This window comes from Octopus bimaculoides, chromosome 20 (genome assembly GCF_046866305.1).
Source record: "Octopus bimaculoides isolate indiv1 chromosome 20, ASM4686630v1, whole genome shotgun sequence".
Lineage (NCBI taxonomy): Eukaryota > Metazoa > Mollusca > Cephalopoda > Octopoda > Octopodidae > Octopus > Octopus bimaculoides.
This window is the reverse complement of record NC_142947.1, coordinates 23930646-23950101: the sequence shown is the minus strand read 5'-3', so window position 1 is coordinate 23950101 and position 19456 is coordinate 23930646. Positions and strand designations below refer to the sequence as shown.

General features: G+C 34.7%; 1 protein-coding gene and 1 non-coding gene across 2 annotated transcripts; both read left to right on the top strand.

Moving 5' to 3' along the window:
• The first annotated feature begins 4808 nt into the window (after positions 1-4808).
• On the top strand, positions 4809-19180 carry LOC106879444 (sodium/potassium-transporting ATPase subunit beta). The gene is made up of 2 exons (XM_014928998.3): positions 4809-5498; positions 16433-19180. The coding sequence occupies exons 1-2, from the start codon at positions 5079-5081 to the stop codon at positions 16928-16930; spliced, it is 918 nt and encodes a 305-aa protein (XP_014784484.1). The 5' UTR covers positions 4809-5078; the 3' UTR covers positions 16931-19180.
• On the top strand, positions 11852-11957 carry LOC149131629 (U6 spliceosomal RNA). The gene has a single exon (XR_016237711.1). It is a non-coding gene; the product is annotated as a U6 spliceosomal RNA (small nuclear RNA).
• Positions 19181-19456: the final 276 nt, after the last annotated feature.

Sequence of the window (19456 nt, the reverse complement as noted above, 5' to 3'; positions counted from 1 at the left end):
TAGAATTATTTTTAAATATATAGTTTTGCAAGTTTTTTAGGTCAGTGGACCTTGCGCCCACTGCATGTGGCGGTGGTATGAGAAGATGAAGGGGTAGATGACTGCGTTGTTGATGCTGGTGGAGGTATAGGTGTGATATCTGCAGCATTTTGTGGTTTAAAATGGAGGATGTTTGGTTTCTGAGTGGGGGCTTCAGCAAAAACATGCTTCGCCCTGTCAACAGATACTGTTTCTTTTTTGCCATTAACGTCTATGCTAAAATGTTTGTCAGTCTTTGCTTGGACATGATAGGGTCCTTTATACAGTTGTTTGAGCAGTCCCCTCACAGAATCATCCTTCAAAAATACATGAGTCCACGAGGAAATGTCTTGTGGAACAAAAGAAGGTATAGCCTGTCCTCAAGAAGACATAGGCAGTAGATCAGCAAAATAGGTACATAAGCGATATGCATATGCAGTGGGATCTTGAGCAGCTAAATCCACAGGGGTAAACATTTGACCCAGGAGTGACAAAGGCATGCTGTAAAGTAGTTCTGCAGGCATAAAACCGAGATCTTCTTTCACAGAGGATCTACACCCCAAAAGAACAAAAGGAAGGTACTCACTCCAGTGGTGAGGATCTGGATAGGATCGCAGTGCAGCTTTGAGCTGACAATGAAATCATTCTACTATCTCATTAGATGCCGGGTGGTAGCTGGTGGTGTGGATGTGCTTAACACCCAACAACTTTGACAATTTTGCAAACAGCTGCAACTCAAACTGTCTGTCGTGGTCAGTTGTGATTTATAAGGGAACACTGAAATGAGAAATCCAAGTGGCTATGAAAGCTTGGGCAACAGACTCTGCTGCAATATTGCGTAAAGGAACAGCCTCTGGCCAGCGTGTAAAATGGTCTACACTTGTGAGGATGTAAGTGAATCCATTGCTGACAGGCCAAGGACTGATTAGGTTGATATGGACATGTTGAAAACAGGCATCTGGTTGTTTGAATGTGTCTATGTATCCTTGAATGCTGACACTGCTGGCAATTCCGAGACCATGCGGTAATATGCTGATGCATATTCGGCGAGAAGAATTGGGCCAAAATTAGCTTTACCAATGCCAGGATGAGAGAGCAAGTGCAAAGTGTTGAAAACATCTGGTGGTACTCAGGAACTAATGGACATGGATCTCCAGTAGAAACATCACACAAGATTGTCTTCTCAGCAGTTGGGAGTGGTGTGTACTTGAATTGACAAGTAGAAAATTTGTTAGATGTAGTATCTAATGAGGTCAAAGCAGGCTATCTCTGAAGTGGAAGATAGAGAACAAATAGAAAGTCTGGATAAAGCATTTGTAACTGAGGAGCTAAACACTGTATTGTTTGAATTTTCTCAGGCAGAAGATGAACTCCATCACTGTCTATGAGATGTCCCAAAAATTTCAAAGAAGAGGAACCAAAAACACATTTGGTACGTTGACAGACATTGAAATAGCAGTGTTAAGTGTTGAATGTGTTTTTCTAGAGTAAAACTTGTGATAAGCAGATCGTCGATATAAGCAAAGATGAAATGCAAACCATGAACAACTTCGTCAATAAACCTCTAGAATGTGCTAGCAGCATTCCTGTGTCCAAAAGGCAAAACTAACAAACACCCACTCAATCCAACCATAAACATTTAAGGCCAAGTGACTGACCAAACTACTTCTTGGTGAAAGAAAATGCGATAAAGATGGTTGTCCAGTTGCTTGTGTAGTAAAATACTCTGGATGCTGGTTTTTCATATGATTTGTCCATCCAGTTCCTTTCTTTTGGATCAACTTTTTTCCACACATGCATTTCCATACATGTTCACTGTCTGTTTGGTTAAGATATTTTCTGATGATTTGCTCATTTTCACACAGCATAGGTTAGTTTAAAATAAAAAGATATTTCGCCACAGTTTAAAACAGAAGATATTTTGTCACTCCACTGATGAAAGTCTGATTCAGTTAATATGTTGGAGCGGAATTCAAGATACAACCACGTTGCAGGTGAAGTTATGATTTAATGACTTATTTTCAGCAGTCAGAACCAAGAATCACTCAACAGCGATTATTTGACAACATATACAATAGCCAATTCCCAAACATGACAGAATGTGTGACTCTTTCTTGGTAGTCCTAATCAAGTGTCAACACTTCGACAACATACACAATAGTCATTTCCCAAGCACGACAATTTGTGAATCATTATCAGCAGTCAGAACAAAGCATCAACACAATACCTCAAATAATAATAGAATGCTGTATTTGCCAATTGAACATCGAATGAAATATGAGCCATAAGAAAAACTTTTGCTGACAATGTTGCAATTAATTGATGTGATAGCAATCAATTATTTAATTGGCAGTATGACTCGAATCATTTAATTGGACCAATATATTGCAATTAATTTTGCATCAATTAATTTTTTACAACCCTTGGGACAAACACAAACATGCATACATACGCACACACATATGCATACATACATACACACACACATGCATGCATACACACACATCCATCCATCTGTCTGCCCATCCATCCATCTGTCTGCCCATCCATCCATCTATACATACATTACACCAGACTAAGAAAAATATAGCAGTCTGAACTCCCCTCTTACAACAAGACAATATCACACAATGCATTTGTAGTACCAGTGCTGATTCCAATATTTGGAATACTTGACTGGTCTGTAGAAGAAATCCACTCCATAGACATTAAAACTTACAAGATTTTAACATCAACTGGAAATCTCTACAGAAATAGTGATATTGACAGGCTCTACCTAAGAAGAGATAAAGGAAGTGAAGGCTTGAGATCAGTGCAAGTAGCCTTTGAATGTCACATGGTCTCTCTCAGACAGCACTTGCTAAACAACAGCAGCAGAAATAAATACATTAACAGTGGTGAAAACAAAAGAAAACTATGTCCTGTGTGTTGGAAGTGAGCTCCTCAGGAAGCACTTTTTTTCTGATGACCTCCCATACAATCCCAAATCAGCTGGACTAGCATACCTCAAAGAAGACCTGGAGGTGGAACACTCAGCATACCAAAAAAAAAAAAGACCATGCACAGGTATGTTTCCCAAAGACTTGAAGATAGTAACATTGACATGAAGCGAAGCCTCTCTTAGACTCATGACTGCTGTGTCACATCACACTTTGAAGGCTATGCATTTGCAATCCAAGAACAGGAGATTGTTACTAAATACCTAATGAACAAAAGAGACAGTGAAGCCCTTGGAGTTCCAAGATGCAACTGAAAATGTAGATTATGTCATTTATCTGCGGAAGACATCACACATGTGATTAACAGCGGTCCAAAAATGTCATCAAGGTACTACCTCCCTATGCAACATGATGTTGTTACAAAAACAATATACAATGCCATTTGGAAACAAGATTGTCCTGGAATATAGAGAACTCCCCTGTTATTAAATACATACATAAATATCAGCACAAGGAACATTCCCATAAAAACATCTGTCAAATGTAAATATAATAGGCTGGATATTGTTGTTTGGGACAAAAAAAAAAAAATAAAATGTACGTACTATCATAGAGATCAGTTGTCCTGCAGATGTGAATCTCTCTTTGAAAATCTAAGAAAAAGAAGATAGCTATGGACAACTTCTTTGAAGCCTCTAGCTTCTATATCTGGATTACAAATTTATACTTATACCAATGATGATTGGAGCACTTGGTTTTGTAAGTAAATACCTAAGTGTCAGTCTGGATAAGCTTGAGTTTTCAGAAAAAGAAATCGACCAACTGACTCACACATTACAAATACAATCTGTAAGCGAAACAATAAAACTATGCAAGACTTTTCTCAGGTTTGAAATGTGACATTGTTTTTGTTATCTACATTCCAAAGATGAAGCTTTGTATCATTGTTAGAAACCATGTCCTTCTTCAGAGGAAAAATTTAAATGATTGAAAACAGAAAACACACATACATATGACTGGCTTCCTTCAGTTTCTACCTACCAAATACATTCATGTGGCTTTAGTCAGCCTGGGACTATAATAGAAGATACTTGCCCAAGGTGTCACAAAGTGAGATGGAACTACTGCTTGGCAACCAATGCTAGTTTATTTATGTCCCCATAACTTAGCAGTTCAGCTTAAAGAAACTGACAGAACAGGTACCAGGCTTAGAAAAAAAGTACTGTTCAACTTACTCCTTCGAGGCTGTGCCCCAGCATGGGCGTAGTTTAATGATGGAAACAAGTAAAAGATAGAGAATTAATTGAAATTTCCCGTTACTTATTGGTTTCTCTCGAAGGAAAGAAGATATAATCTCGAGAAATTAAGAATTAATTAAATAAAATTAATTAACATGCTTAAGAGGAAATCTGATCTTTATAGACAAAGGAACAACTTTAAATATTTCCATTTCGGTGGATTTCGTCAGCATAGCATGGTCTACTCAAGCCAGATCTGATATAATAACAATAGTTTTATTTATTTATTTATATACAGAAACATTAAGTTGCCTGAGGGAAGGAGCTGAGATTATCTCCTCGAGTAACATTCGTGTATTTAATAAATAAATGCATTTTTGTCATATTTTCTGTAATAATTGGAGTAATTTCCACAAACCACACTAAAAGCTGATACTTTAATGTAATCACAGCGATCGCCATAAAGATATTTTTGTAGGTCACCAGGAGTGATTAATCTTAAGATAATTCGTACATTGGTATTTGTGAGAACGAAATGCTTAAACGACATTTATAACTAATAGGTGGGTATAAAACGAGAGAGAAAGAGAGAGGGTGGAGTAAAGAACAAACGAGAGAGAGAGAGAGAAGGGGGGGAGCAAACGGAATTTAAAGTCATTAGAAGCGAGGATATTCAAACAGTTTCACGTGTGGTCGATCAACTTTGTAAAGTGAACTAAGTTTTAATTTTTGTTAACAACTTCAATCACCTGCGTTATGTTCTGTTTTACTGGTCAGAATAAGTGATTAAGGAAATAAGTACACTTGTAATCCGGAAGATCGGTGTTATTACACCTGTCAGGTAAAACAGCGCCATTGACGCACCTGAATTTACCTTGATAAAATGGCGTCACGTACAAGTTCAGACGTAGACACAGTTACCACTGTTCCTAGCCGAACGACATTCCACGATCGCTCTGTATCTCTATCAAATTTCTTGCACAACTCAAGAGACGGCACAATTTTCTACAAAACTCCGGGCAGATGGTGTAAGCTCATCGGCTTTTATTTCATATTTTATTCAGTTCTCTTTTCCTTCACAGCAGGGCTATTGGCCGCTGTTTACAATATCTTAGATTGGAACTATCCCAGTATGAGAGGGCCAGAAAGCATTTTTCGGGGCAATCCTGGTTTGTCTTTTCGACCAAACCCTGACTACGATTCGACTTTGATCAGATATGTGAAGGGAGACGGTCCAACAACTCGTAAATACATTGATCATCTCGAGGCCTATATTCGATTTTATGAAAATAAAAATCAGATTGTAAGTATATTTAATCATTATATTTCTAACATTTCCATAAGTATTTCTCATAAGTTCCCACTTGAGATTTCGAAACTCGTCACATTTCCTCAATGCAATTTAAAATTGTTTCTCACCTGTTGATTTTGATATCCCTTCTTTCCCTACTTTACTCATAAAACTTCGTTAACTTCCTTTCCTCTAGAAATTCATACCAAACATTCTTTTGTATTAACACGTACTACATATACATATATGACAAGGCATAAATAATGGTCATTAAATATTTTCCTTGTCTTGTAATCAATCTGTGTAAAAACCAGTATAACTGGAACATAACTAAGGAATTACAATATAGAATGGTGATGAACTATAACCTCGGCCCCTGCCACAAGAATACGCGGAGTTCTTTACTAATCTAAACAATCTTATTAGCCTGGTGTTCTAACAGAGAGTTTATAAAGTATTTTGTCCGGACTGATAATCCCTAACTAATAACTGTTATATATATATAAAATTTGTAGCTGTGGTTTTAAGATACAATTGTAAAACGGATTCCATTACTGTTTACTATTTTGGGGGTAATATATTAAATTATATAGTTAAATTTTAACTTGCTCCTTTACTCCCGTCTTCGTTCCAATAAACTAAGTGGAAATTGATGTTCCAGTTGGCAGTGTACTTAATTTGTTATTCGGAACCTCGTTAAATATTCCTTCAGTGATTATATACGACTATATATATATAATATTTCTTAAGAAAAGGTTATACATTTTGATTGTTGACAGTGTGGTACTAGTTTCCCTTGCGCAAATCTTCCGCAAGTTTGATTGCTAAACTGTTTTCCGTTAACCTGAAGATCTATTTTCTGTTACCATTATAATCATTGCACATCGTTTTTGTGTTTGGGGCGCAAGATTCTTGTTACGAATTCGTGTATTGAAACAAACTTTGTTGTGTCTTGAGAATCTGTGTGTGTTATTATTGGTGTAATGACTCGCCTAAGACATCATTGCACATTTGTATTATTTATATTATTCTTTTGCATGTGTGCTTTAAACACAATGTAAGTAAGTGTTTGTTATAGTAATAGGCATGGTTTTTTGGGATTTTTTAAAACCCCATATGTCTTTGTTTCCACCGAATATGTTGTAAAGATAAAGATAATACTATTTTGAATTTACAGACCAGGGAAATTAGGGGGTGAACTATAACAGGGTATCATTCATTGTTATTCTCCTCTACTGCGTCCACCCTCTACCCTGCTCTACAAATGCCATCACCATTCTTTTGTGCATCTCTTTTCTTGTCCTCTTTAGTAGACATTCTTGTACACAGTGAAGCTCATGGTTTTATAATGAGGTTCCTTTCTCCCTGGTGAATTTGACTAAATGAGCTAAATGAGAAAGGAATCCCTTCGACAGTGACCACTATGATGGAGGTAATTATCCAGAATAGTACTTTCTCTTATTCATGTGAATAAGTTCCCATAAGTGCTCATGTGTTGTGGTTATTCAACCTCAAGTCGACCCTGTCCAGCTGACCTATGATCTAAGGTATCCCAGCCATAACCATGTCTAGCAAGTCTAGCAACGATGTAGAACAGTGCTTCTCAACCGGGGCCCATATGGCCCTTGGCAGTGCCTATAAGGTTTTATTGTTAAAATTTATGTACAATGAAATACTTATACAATACACAAAATAAAGAAGCAAGCATGATCTGCTGGGAGCACAAGTGTATTGAGAGAAAAACTAAATATAAGAGGTATCAGATGTAGTGCACGGAAACCAGACAGCAATGATCTTGCTCAGATGGTGCTGTTAGCGCTCCACTGGCACGGGAGCCTGTCATCGAATTTTCTTATATAATTCCTAGTAATATGTAATTAAAGAAATATAATAGGATTTTTTAAACATTGCATAACTGTGAGAGTCCATCTAAGATAGATAGGAATCAAAGGGTTCCTTAGGTAAAATATGATTGAGAAACCCAAATGCAGAGGCTCTTTCATTGGCTCATATATGTAAGCAGGTCACTTAGTCATGCAGCAAGAAAAAGGGCTGAGTAACAGGTTTTTTTTTTTTCTAACTCAAAGGCTGCTTTAAGGGTTAAAAGTAAATTATTGTTGGGAAGGAGAGATGTCCATAAAAGAAAGGATATGTTCATAGCCTATTTTGAAGAAAAACCATTATCGAAAGATATAAGAACGGCAGAATGTCAAATGTCTTGTATATTAATTACTCGTTCTGAGTTCGAATTTTATCAAGGTTGATTTACCTTCCTTCTTTCTGGGAATTGATAAAATAAATTTCTATATAACTGACTGTTTCTTACTTACAAATGTGCAGTATTGTACATAAAGCAGAAGTTTGACTTTTTGAAATACTGGGTGTTACTCATTGCAAAACATATGAGTGGTAGTGGGGTGGAAGGCACAGTGAATAAGATTTACTGCATTTTTGACTTTGAAAATAAATATTTTTTACAAATCTTCACTATCTTACAAAAACTGTATCAGCTAGGCAAATGACCCTTTTCTAAATGCATCAAAAATACTATAAATGTAATCTGAACCGGATTTCAGAAAGTTATTGAAATCATAATTGAACCAAATTCGATGACAGGCACCCGTGCCAGTGGAGCGCTAACAGCACCATCTGAGCAAGATCATTGCTGTCTGGTTTCCGTGCACTACATCTGATACCTCTTATATTTAGTTTTTCTCTCAATACACTTGTGCTCCCAGCAGATCATGCTTGCTTCTTTTCTTTCTAGTCTTCCAAATCCTCTTCATTCATGTCTTACTGTTATGCAGCATTGCATTTTGTTTACAATCTAAAGAGCTACTATCATGCTGAAATCTTTTATTACTAGCAGAGATAATAGTTCTTTGAACTTTTACTAATCAGTTTTTATTCTGGCTACTATGCTTTCAGGGCACCCACCTCCATAGCTAATTGCTTCTTGGGTGTTGTTCAAGCATTTGAGAGAATTTGTTTTAAGTTGTTAGATGTACCTGTGCATCTACCACGTATGAAGTCTATCTTCCCAATTAGCCTACCTATAATCACTCTATATCTCTTTTGTAGCTATAGTTTAAACTGGGTACACCATATGAGATTTCTGCTTCCTTTTCTACATTATCAAGCATAGCATTTTTTTCCCTAATGATATCCCAGTAACTAAAATGCTAGCCTTCTACAAGTTTATTTTGAAGTCTCTTCATTCTAGATTTTGCTTCCATATCTGAAATTAGATCTTCAACAGATTCAGTTATAAGAAGTAGATTATCAGCTTACAGGAGTTCCCACAGGCAACCTGGTTTAAAAAGCTCTGTCATGGCCTGAAGATGGCTGAAGACTGAGTCCTGGTGAACCTCTACATGCATACTAAACTTATCATTGAATTCACTGCTAACCACATTTGTATTCATGGCTTTTGCAGCTCACACAAACCATTTATCTACTTGTAATTCTAAGTGTAGGGGTTTCTTCCTAGCTAAGTACTTCTTTCAGTTGTCTTGCAAAGAGGGTATCTGTAGCAATTGTTTCAGTAACTTTTATATGATGCCTCTGTAGTTGCCTTTCTTTAATGCATTTCCTTTGCTCTAATACCAGTTGATGCTGCTGCTTCACTAGTCACTAGGTATACACTTTCTAGTTCAACCTGATTGACTAAGCACATAACTAATGCATGAGCCACTTCGTTAAATATCTTCAGCATATCAAAGACAATATCTGAAGTCCAACTACCTTCATAGAATTAATTGCTCTATTTACCATACTGCTATCAACTTGGTTGGTTGGTTCTTCTATTGGGTAGATTTACACTCTCTCATGTTTTTTTCTCATTGAACAGTTTCTTATAATCGCACTGGATATACATGCATATGTCAATGAAAGATTTCCACTTAGCATAGTTGAAAGCCTTGTCGTCTATCTGCCCCTGGCCAGACTCATATCTGCCAGATCCTTCTCCACAGTCTTCAACCAGATCTTGGCCATTATACCTTGCCTCCTATACCCTGCCATCACTGGTTTCCACTTAGGAATCTCTTTGTGCATATGCATAGCGTGTGGCCAAACATCTTCCACAGTCTTACAGCAATGGTATCTTGTAGGTTATTCAGTCCAAAGGGCACATTGCTGCATCAGAACCAACAATAGGAGTATAAAAATGGTTTGACTTCATCACAAAGTTATATCAGAGATGTATACTGTCCCTTCCTTGTTCTTGCTGGTTGTGGATTCCATTATAAGTCCATGGGGAATCCAGTATACAACATCAAGACACACACACACACAGTTTTGAAAATGTATATAATTATCCAAGTCTTCACCTATATATAACTGCAAAAAATTGTTGTTTAAATTAACTAATAATAATCGTCTAAATCATGACCCTGAAGTGACTTTATATATAATGGAACTGTGATTATGTATATCAGAAAAAATGTAAGTTGAAACAGTTTGTTGGCCTTTTATGGTTTTTATAATTATTTATTTCATTTTTGGATTTGGTTTGCAAGATTCTTTATGTGAGTTCGTGTGTTGAAGCATATTTTGTTGTGTCTGGGGAGAGTCATTCTCTTTTGGTGCCTTATAATTTAACACACTCACCGGTGAGTGTGTTAAATTATAAGTCACCAAAAGAGAATGACTCTCTCCAGACACAACAGAATAATTATTTATGTTATATAAATATTATGTTATGTTATATTATATTCATAATATTTAATATAATATTGTAATATAAATAAATTATTGGATTGTCAATAGTATATCTCTATACAGTTCTATATTTAAGAGATGAGGAATTGGGGGAGGGAGCCAGTCAATTAGATTGACCCCAGTACACAACTGGTACTTAATTTATTGACCCCAAAAGGATGAAAGGCAAAGTCAACCTTGGCAGAATTTGAACTCAGAACGTAAAGACAGACGAAATACTACTAAGCATTTTGCCTGGCGAGCTAACGTTTATGCCAGCTCACTGCCTTTAAAGTTCCTTATATTATTTGGTATAATGTATTGATGATCTGTGTTGGATACCTGTGAATACTGAGCATGATCAGTTTCGATTTGCAATGCTTCAGTTTAACTTATCCTAGGTGAACACCAACACAAGTAATTTTATGATATAAATAATATAAAAGTTCACATTATTTAAACTGACAAGTATGAGGTGGTATCAATAGGCTCCAGGACTAGTTATGTGTAATAAAAAAAAAACTTATTTGCCCAAGTTTTAACGTCATCTTTGAAATAGTCACCTTACGCAGCAATATACTGGTCCCAGCGATCCTGTCACTTTTGGAATCCAGCCTGGAAATTGTTTTCCGTAAGCGAGTCGAGAACCTTCTGTGATTTGCTCTGGATTTTTACAATAGTGTTAAAATGATGACCTTTGAGCTACATTTTCATCTTGGGGAAGAGATGGAAGTCCGCAGGTGCTAAATCTGGCAAATAGGGTAGGTGCAGAAGCAATACCATGTTGTTTTTGGTGAGAAACCCGTGAGTGAGGAGAGCTTGGTGACAGGGTTCATTGTCATCATGAAGAATCCAATTCTTTGCACTCCATAGATCCGGTTGCTTTCGCCGAATGCCCTCCCTCAAATGCTTGAAGACATAACAGTAGATAAATTACAATATCTATATATATAAAAATGAGAATCTGTCTGTCTGTCTGTGTGAATCCCTAAAACTTGAGAACTACGCAACCAATTTCATTCAAATTTTACACATGCCTTACTTACGGTTCCAGTTGTGTTTTAGTCAAAAAAAACTTTTAACTTCTTGCAGAGTTCGAGCACACGGCAACATAATATCTCTTCCACTATTTAAGTATTACGTGTCAAAAGTGAAACAAAAACACTCATGTCAAATACTTTCACTTTAAAAATGAAACTATTCCACTAACTGAAACAATCACATTTCGATACTGTAATGACAGATACTTTCACAGAGAGAGACAAAAAGAGACAGAGAGATGTATATGTATACCATTTCGATACTGTAATGACAGATACTTTCAGAGAAAGAGAGAGAGAGAGAGATGTATATGTATACATATAGATGTATATGTATACATGTATATGTATACATATAGATGTATATGTACACCATTTCGATACTGTAATGACAGATACTTTCAGAGAGAGAGAGAGATGTATATGTATACATATAGATGTATATGTACACGTATATGTATAGATATATATATATATATATATATATATATATATATATATATATATAGATCTATATGTATACATATGTGTAGATGTATATATATATATATATATAGATCTATATGTATACATATGTGTAGATGTATATATATATATATATAGATGTACATGTAATATGTACACATATTGCTTCGGCAATACATATACTAAAATTGGAACGATACAGAGAAGATTAGCATGGCCCCTGCGCAAGGATGACACGCAAATTCGTGAAGCGTTCCATATTTTTTTTTTCACGGTGGTGCACCAACATGACCGCAGCCACTTGGCTGAAACACATAAAAAAATAAATAAATATATACATGCATACAGATATCTATACATATATACACCCATCACACACACATACACATGCACACAAACACACACATTAGTCATTTGTTTTCTTATCCAAAACTACGTCAAAAGTACTGAATGGATCTTTATGAAATTTGGAAATTATATTCTTTGCATAACGGCCATAACTCCCATGAAAATTCATATATTTTTGATGTTGATGACATTTTAACCCGAACATAACAGCATTATTTGTAATTCAACGGTACAACAGTGTAAGACTACCCTTTCAGATATACTTACATTGTGATTTCTGCAATGAGTGGAGGAGATATGTTGCCGTGGGCTCGAACTCTGCAAGAAGTAAAAAAATTTTTTTGACTAAAAACACAACTGGAACCCTAAGTAAGGCATCTGTAAAATTTGAATGAAATTGGTTGCGTAGTTCTCGAGTTTTAGGGATTCACACACACACACACACACACACACACACACACACACACACACAGACAGACAGACACACATTCTCATTTTTATATATATAGATTACGGGTTAAAATGATGAAATACTGGAACTTCAATTACCCAATAAGTTAAAAGTGTGTACATCATATATAATTCATGAATACTGTAATACAAAGTAAGGTGAACCAATTAGAACATTTTATTCTAATGAAATGATTAAAAATATTAAAAACCTTCATGCATAAGAATATATCTCATTCATGCTTCACAAGCTCATCATTTAGAAATTGAGAGAATCCTCTAGATTTCATACAATTGTAAAACAAATCTAATTTGCAACACAACTTCACTCAAGATATCAAATCAATGATGACAGATGGCCAGATGATGGACATTATAAAGTCTAGTAAGCAGACATGATAGCTTTGGTTCCTTAGGAGTTGTCAGCAACAAGGTGGATTTTGATATTAGTGAGTGTTTCAAAGAGGTTTTGGTTAAATAACCGTGATATCAACTAAGGCAGTAGTTATGATCTTTTTGCTATTGCTTAACCTCAGTTCAACCTTGATTAAATAGAACTTTGATGTTGGTGGTGGTTGTGATGAGTGGATTATGAATCAGATACTAAACTGAGTGTTTTATTCTCGTTATTGACTCAGCTCTGTGCATGCAGAGTACAGAATCTTTCTGGCCCACCACTGTAAGACATTCCAGCCTCATTTGATTTGTCTTTTTATGTGTATGTGTCTATATATATATATATGTATATAAGCAAGATCGTTGCCAGTGCCCCTGGACTGGCTCTTGTGCGGGTGGCACATAAAAGACACCATTTCGAGCGTGGCCGTTTTCGTGCGGGTGACACGTAAAAGCACCCACTACACTCTCTGAGTGGTTGGCATTAGGAAGGGCATCCAGCTGTAGAAACTCTGCCAAATTAGATTGGGGCCTGGTGTAGCCATCCGGTTGCACCAGTCCTCAGTCAAATCGTCCAACCCATGCTAGCATGGAAAGCGGACGTTAAACGATGATGATGATGATGATGATATATGTATATATATATATGTGTATATATATATATATATATATATATATATATATATTATCATCATCACTCTCATGTCCACTTTTCCATGCCTGCATGGATCATGTGGAGTTTACTGAGGCAGATTTTCTGCAGCTGGATGTCCATCCTGTCGCCAACCCTTACCTGTATCCTAATAAGGTAATATTTCCCCATAGCCAGATATGTTTTCACAGAATACTGGATGTAAATGACATTCATTTACAACAATCACACTATGTCAAGTGAAGGAGATACAAACACGCACATGCATACATGTATACGATGGGCTTCTTTCAGTTTCTGTCTACCAAATCCACTCACAAGGCTAAAGTCAGCCTGGGGGTATAGTAGAAGATACTTGACCAGAGTGCCACACTGGGACTGAACCCCAAACTATGTGGTTGGGAAGCAAACTTCTTAACCCCACAATCACATCAGGCATACATATTATCCAGTATGTTGTTTTCTTTATAATATGGCATGAAGTAATGTGGCTACTATTTCTAGCAGGTCAGGAAGCCTTGGTGAGGCTTACACATTGGCTTGTCTCATTGGAATGGCTATGTTGACACTAGTAGTGGCTGTGACAATAGATGAGTAGATTATGAATCAAATGCTTGAACTGAGAGTTTTATTTCTATTATTGATTCAATACTGTGCTTGTATATAAGGTGTGAAATCTTTCTGATCTACCACCACAAATATGGTAGCATTGGTAGGGGTTGTTTGGTTTGTGGTTATAATGTCATGATTGAATTCTTTCACAAATGCAATATTTGTTTATGTAAACAGTTTTTCGTAAATTTTTAAAATCTTTGCAGTCAGTATTCCACTGCTGAAATCCTCTTCTGTTCATTATTTTAACTTTTTTGCATGTACTTTTTATATGGACTTGGGACTAGTTTGAATTTTATAAGAAATTTCTTAGAAGGGAAAGAGTAGTGCCCAAAACCATTTTTTAGAACTGCCACTACAGATAGGAATAAATCATCCTCAGACTAGATACCTGGCCTAAATACTGAGTTGATTCTGCTGAAGGTATTCAAGTGTTAGGAGGTGGTGTTAAACTAAATTGAACCTAAGAGCAGGAACTTTTCCTCTAATGGGATTTAACACAGTCTCTGTTTACCAAATTTTAGCCACAAGGCTTTGGTTGACTCAAGGCTATGGTAGAATACAGTGACCATAAGTACTATGCAACGGAACCAAACCCAAAACCTAGTAGTTACAAAGTGAATTTCTTAACCATAATGCCATACTTGCACAAAGTTGTTTAGTTGCAAGCAAATCTACAAATAAAGCTGTTTCAGTAATGACCGTCATATTTAATTTCTTTTTTTATCGGGAATTGCTTGTAGGACTAGGTTATTCAATGTGTTTTTCTGTTCTTATAATGATATGGCTTTGAGGGTGTTTAAGTAACCACATAGACCCAACAAGGAAGCCTCTATATTGCCATTCGACTTGTTAGAAATAGCAGCCAAATATCCCTCTTAAATTATATCACACCATTTTAAAATAGAGAGGGACACGTTGGTAGTATAGCCTTAGATATACTATGCCTGGCAAAATAGAGGTAGTCACAGCTGGATTACCTTTGTTTAAATGTCTGCTCAATCAGGGCTGATATGGAGCTAAGCAACAACAATAGTATAGAAATTCCCTTAATTTCTGATCTCATCACAGGAGCCACACTTTAATCTTTTTGAAAAGTTTAATTTTCAGTGACCCTGTTTACATAAAGTACAATTCTCTGCTGCAAATATGAAGACCATGAACATTGAATTTGAAGACTTAAGAATTGAATCAGAGTTAACAATATCAAAGCATACTCACTAACTAGAGATCTAAGTCATTAAAAATGTGCAGAACTCATCATACTTCCTACCTATGTAATACTTAGCAATCTCTCATTAATTTTTACAGCAGCCACATGTACCTTAGATTACCATACTTTCAATTAAAAAGGAAACAAACTTTGATTTGGGAGTGTTACTAACATGTATAAATATTCCTTAAGATAAATTTCTGCTCAGATATTACTCAGATACATGTCAACATTAAAAAAAAAAAAAGAAAGAAATGTGTTCTTTTGATAATAAAATTCCTACTCATAAATATTCACTAACTGTAGATCCAGCATCCTCTCAATAACTGTGTCCCTTAAAACTTACCAGCTCTAAATCCATCTCCACCTGTACTCACTATTCAGCCTTGTCACTCTTAGGCACTTCAGACATTACTTTACCTGTCCATTCTAGTACTGAATAATTCTGAAACTTTCCTTTTACTCCTATTCTTGACATCAACATTTTACATTAATTTCCAGTCACATTATCAGCCATTCAGAATCCCCCAGTCTATAAGAGTCTACAAAAACTATGGGCTTCACTTCCAATTTCTTATTACATACTATCTACAGAGCTGAAGAAAAATATATGAATTAAGTTACATACTGCCTCTGACATTTTAAAGAGGTTTTTCCCAAACTCTTTAAAATTTAGTACCCTTTAGACATTTGCAAAAGAAAAACTGTTGAAACCCATCATGCCAAAAAAGTTAATCCTTAAAAGTTTAATTAATGAAATTTTCACTTTGATTGTGTTTTGTAGATGCAGTTTTACAGTAACTCAAATTCGTATTGACTATCAATAAAAATTACATTTTCAAAATAAGCAAGTTAATAAAAGTTTAGGTGTAAATGTTTAATAAAAACTATTCATTTAAAAGCACCTTGATTTCAATTATTTTTGAAATTTTGGAAATCAAACTTATTGAAATTAAGTAAGAAAATAGGTGTTTAAAAATTTAAACAAACCAAATAAACTATAACATTTTAAAATTGTTATTGACTCTTTTATTTCTTAATTATGATTTTGTTTTGATTTCTTTTCTAGGGTGAAAATTTTGCTGTTTGTGAAGCTATAGTTCGACGAGAGCAAAGAGAAAAAGTTTGTCGTTTTGATATTAAGACATTGGGTGCAAATTGTGTTAAACAGCAGAATTATGGATATGATGATGGAATGCCATGTGTTCTTCTAAAATTAAACAAGATTTTTGACTGGGAGCCTGTACCTTACAATTTGTCTGAGGTACCTGATGAAATCAAAGACAGTTACAAAGAGTATGCAATAAAGGTGACTTGCCAAGGTGAGCTGCCTGCAGACCAAGAGAATCTTGGTGATATTTCATACTACCCTAATGAAGGTTTTCATTTCAAGTACTATCCATATCTTAACCAACAAGGGTACCGTTCTCCTCTGGTCTTTGTACAGTTTGAGAATCCCAAAACTGGAATTCTTCTTATGATTGAATGTAAAGCTTGGGCCAAAAACATTATACACAATAGGTTACAGAAAATTGGAACAATACATTTTGAATTACTTATTGATTAAGGGTAGGTGCTGTTGTAAGGAACCCCAAAGATATATTGAGCAACAAAACACCCAAGACTTACTGTTCATATATATATATATATATATATATATATATATATATGTGTGTGTATTTATAATTTGTCATAATTACTTGTATACTTATATAAATTCAGAGCTAGTTTTTTTACTTCCTTTCAAATTCAGATTTAGGAAACTGTTTTTTCCTCTCTCAATTTTTGTACATTTTATATTCAATTGTATGAATTATTATTACATTTTTACCCATTTTGATATCCATTTTTTTCCTTATACCCTTGTATACCAGATGGTACAACATAAAAAGACATGGTTGAATTGTTGGTGGAAAGTATGTGACTCAGTCAGTGTGTCACTTTTTTGACAACTAAGTTGACATTAACCAAAGAAATGTCCTTTACCTTTGTTAAAATACACTGCTCTTAGCAGCAAAGCTTGAACACACTGTCATCTTTAGTTTTATGTTTTGTACCATATCAACTCCGCCAGCATATCAATTATATACTTTTTTTTTATTGTATCTGTAGTTTCAAAATCAAAACTACGGTAATTTGCCTTCATTCAACATTTAATTCATTACATTTCAACAATCAGTATCCATATTTTTTATATACAGTGTTCTCTTCATTCTTTTGTTTTTCTTAGTTTTCCCTGATTTAAACATCATTATTCATTTTATTTTACTCTTTTTTAATGTACCTAAAATACTTGTCTCTGGTAAATGATTTGTGTCACTTTCAGTATGATACTATATGGAAAGTATAATTTAGAAAGCATCCACACGCATACACATTCACTATTTTATTTGATACAAATGCAAGATTGTTTTGACATACTGTGATAGTGTGTGGAGTGTAATATATGCTTGTGGTAATTGTAATTACAAACGTATACTGATAAGTTTCAGAACTTTAGCTACAAGTTTGAAATTTTACCTTCAACCAACTCTAACACACAGAAGTGTTGGAAATGGGATAAACAGTTTTAGATAATCTTGTATTAAAAGCAGATTTTTCTTTCACTTTCCGTATTTTGACTTTTATATATTTCTTGATGATGATGATATTAGTAAAATCTTTTGATATTTTCAGCTTTTGTTTTATAAACCCTGATGTTTATACAAAATGTCTGTTTACATGTATGTATATATATATATATATATAAGATCCAGGGATTGAGGTGTAGGAAGAAAGTTAGGTTCAAGCAATCCAATTATCTAACCCTGCACTCATCAGAGGTAACTGTTATGGAATGAAATATGGTGATGGACTCTTAGATGACACACACACACATATAATATACATATGAATGGCTCTAGATACTTGGATCTGTATAGTTTTACTCATAGCCAATATTTTTCTACAAAATTAAGGCTAAAAGCGGTGAGTGGTTTTATTATTTAAGATGTATTAAAAGTTTTTTAAATGCAAGATGATCTTAAAGAAAATGTCTGTGGGTAATTGGTTTTATTTGGCAATAACCTATATTATTAATGGAAGTACATTAGCTTAGTGAAGTCGGTGCTAACATAATTAATGTAATGAACCAAGAAATTTTAATTATAAGTAAAAAGTCTCAAACAGAACTTCATTACATCAAAAACTATCTAATTTTTTGAAGTTAAAATATCCATGGGGAGAACTGGTCGATGAGATTTCAATTTTGAAACTCTTTTTAACTGTGCCTTTATTTCTACCTCTTTCCCCATACACAAACAATATATATACGTGTGTATGTATGCATCCACACACATACACATTGTGAATGAGTTAAGGTATATACATTTGTTTGTGTATATTTGTGAATTTGTGTGTGTGTGTGTGTTTTTAAGAAATCTAGAATTTTCACATGGCTACATACAAGAAATGTTCTCCAATAAATTGTTATTATCAAATAATAATTCCAAATGTCCCTATGTTTCAGAAATCAACTTAACTGTTAGAGAATATTCAGTTATATCTATTTAATCATAGAATAATTTGTTATATTTTAAATGCACGCAAAGTTATATGCATGTTTGCATACATTCATGTATGCAAACATTCAAAAATTGAATATAATTTAAAGATACATATATATATTTTTTTTATTCTAATAATATATTTTCAAATCTCTCTCATGTAATGACATTTTTTTTATTCTGTTTAAACTGAGAAATGTAAATCTTTGTAAAAAAAAAAAAGTATTGAAATAAATACGAAACATATTTTCTGATATATATATGTATGTGTATATATTTGTTTGGGTTTTTTGTTATTGTTTTATTCCTTTGTGTTTCACATAAAAACAATCTACCTGGACATCAACAAATCAATGAGGTACCCCTCATGGTTGCTAAACTTGTAAGAAATAGCAGCCAAACCAAACTCAAGTATATTAACATATTTGAAGTACAATGTGTTCTCTGATATATAAGATGATCATATAATTATGGGTAGAATATCATTCATACGCCTGCTCATACAGAGCTGATCTGGAGCTGAAGAACAACTGCATCATTCTTATTAT

Excerpts from the sequence above, each read along its gene's own strand:
- LOC106879444 (XM_014928998.3), top strand. The coding sequence starts at position 5,079 with ATGGCGTCACGTACAAGTTCAGACGTAGACACAGTTACCACTGTTCCT. Across the intron at positions 5,499-16,432 it reads ATGAAAATAAAAATCAGATT|GGTGAAAATTTTGCTGTTTG; the intron begins GTAAGTATATTT and ends TTTCTTTTCTAG.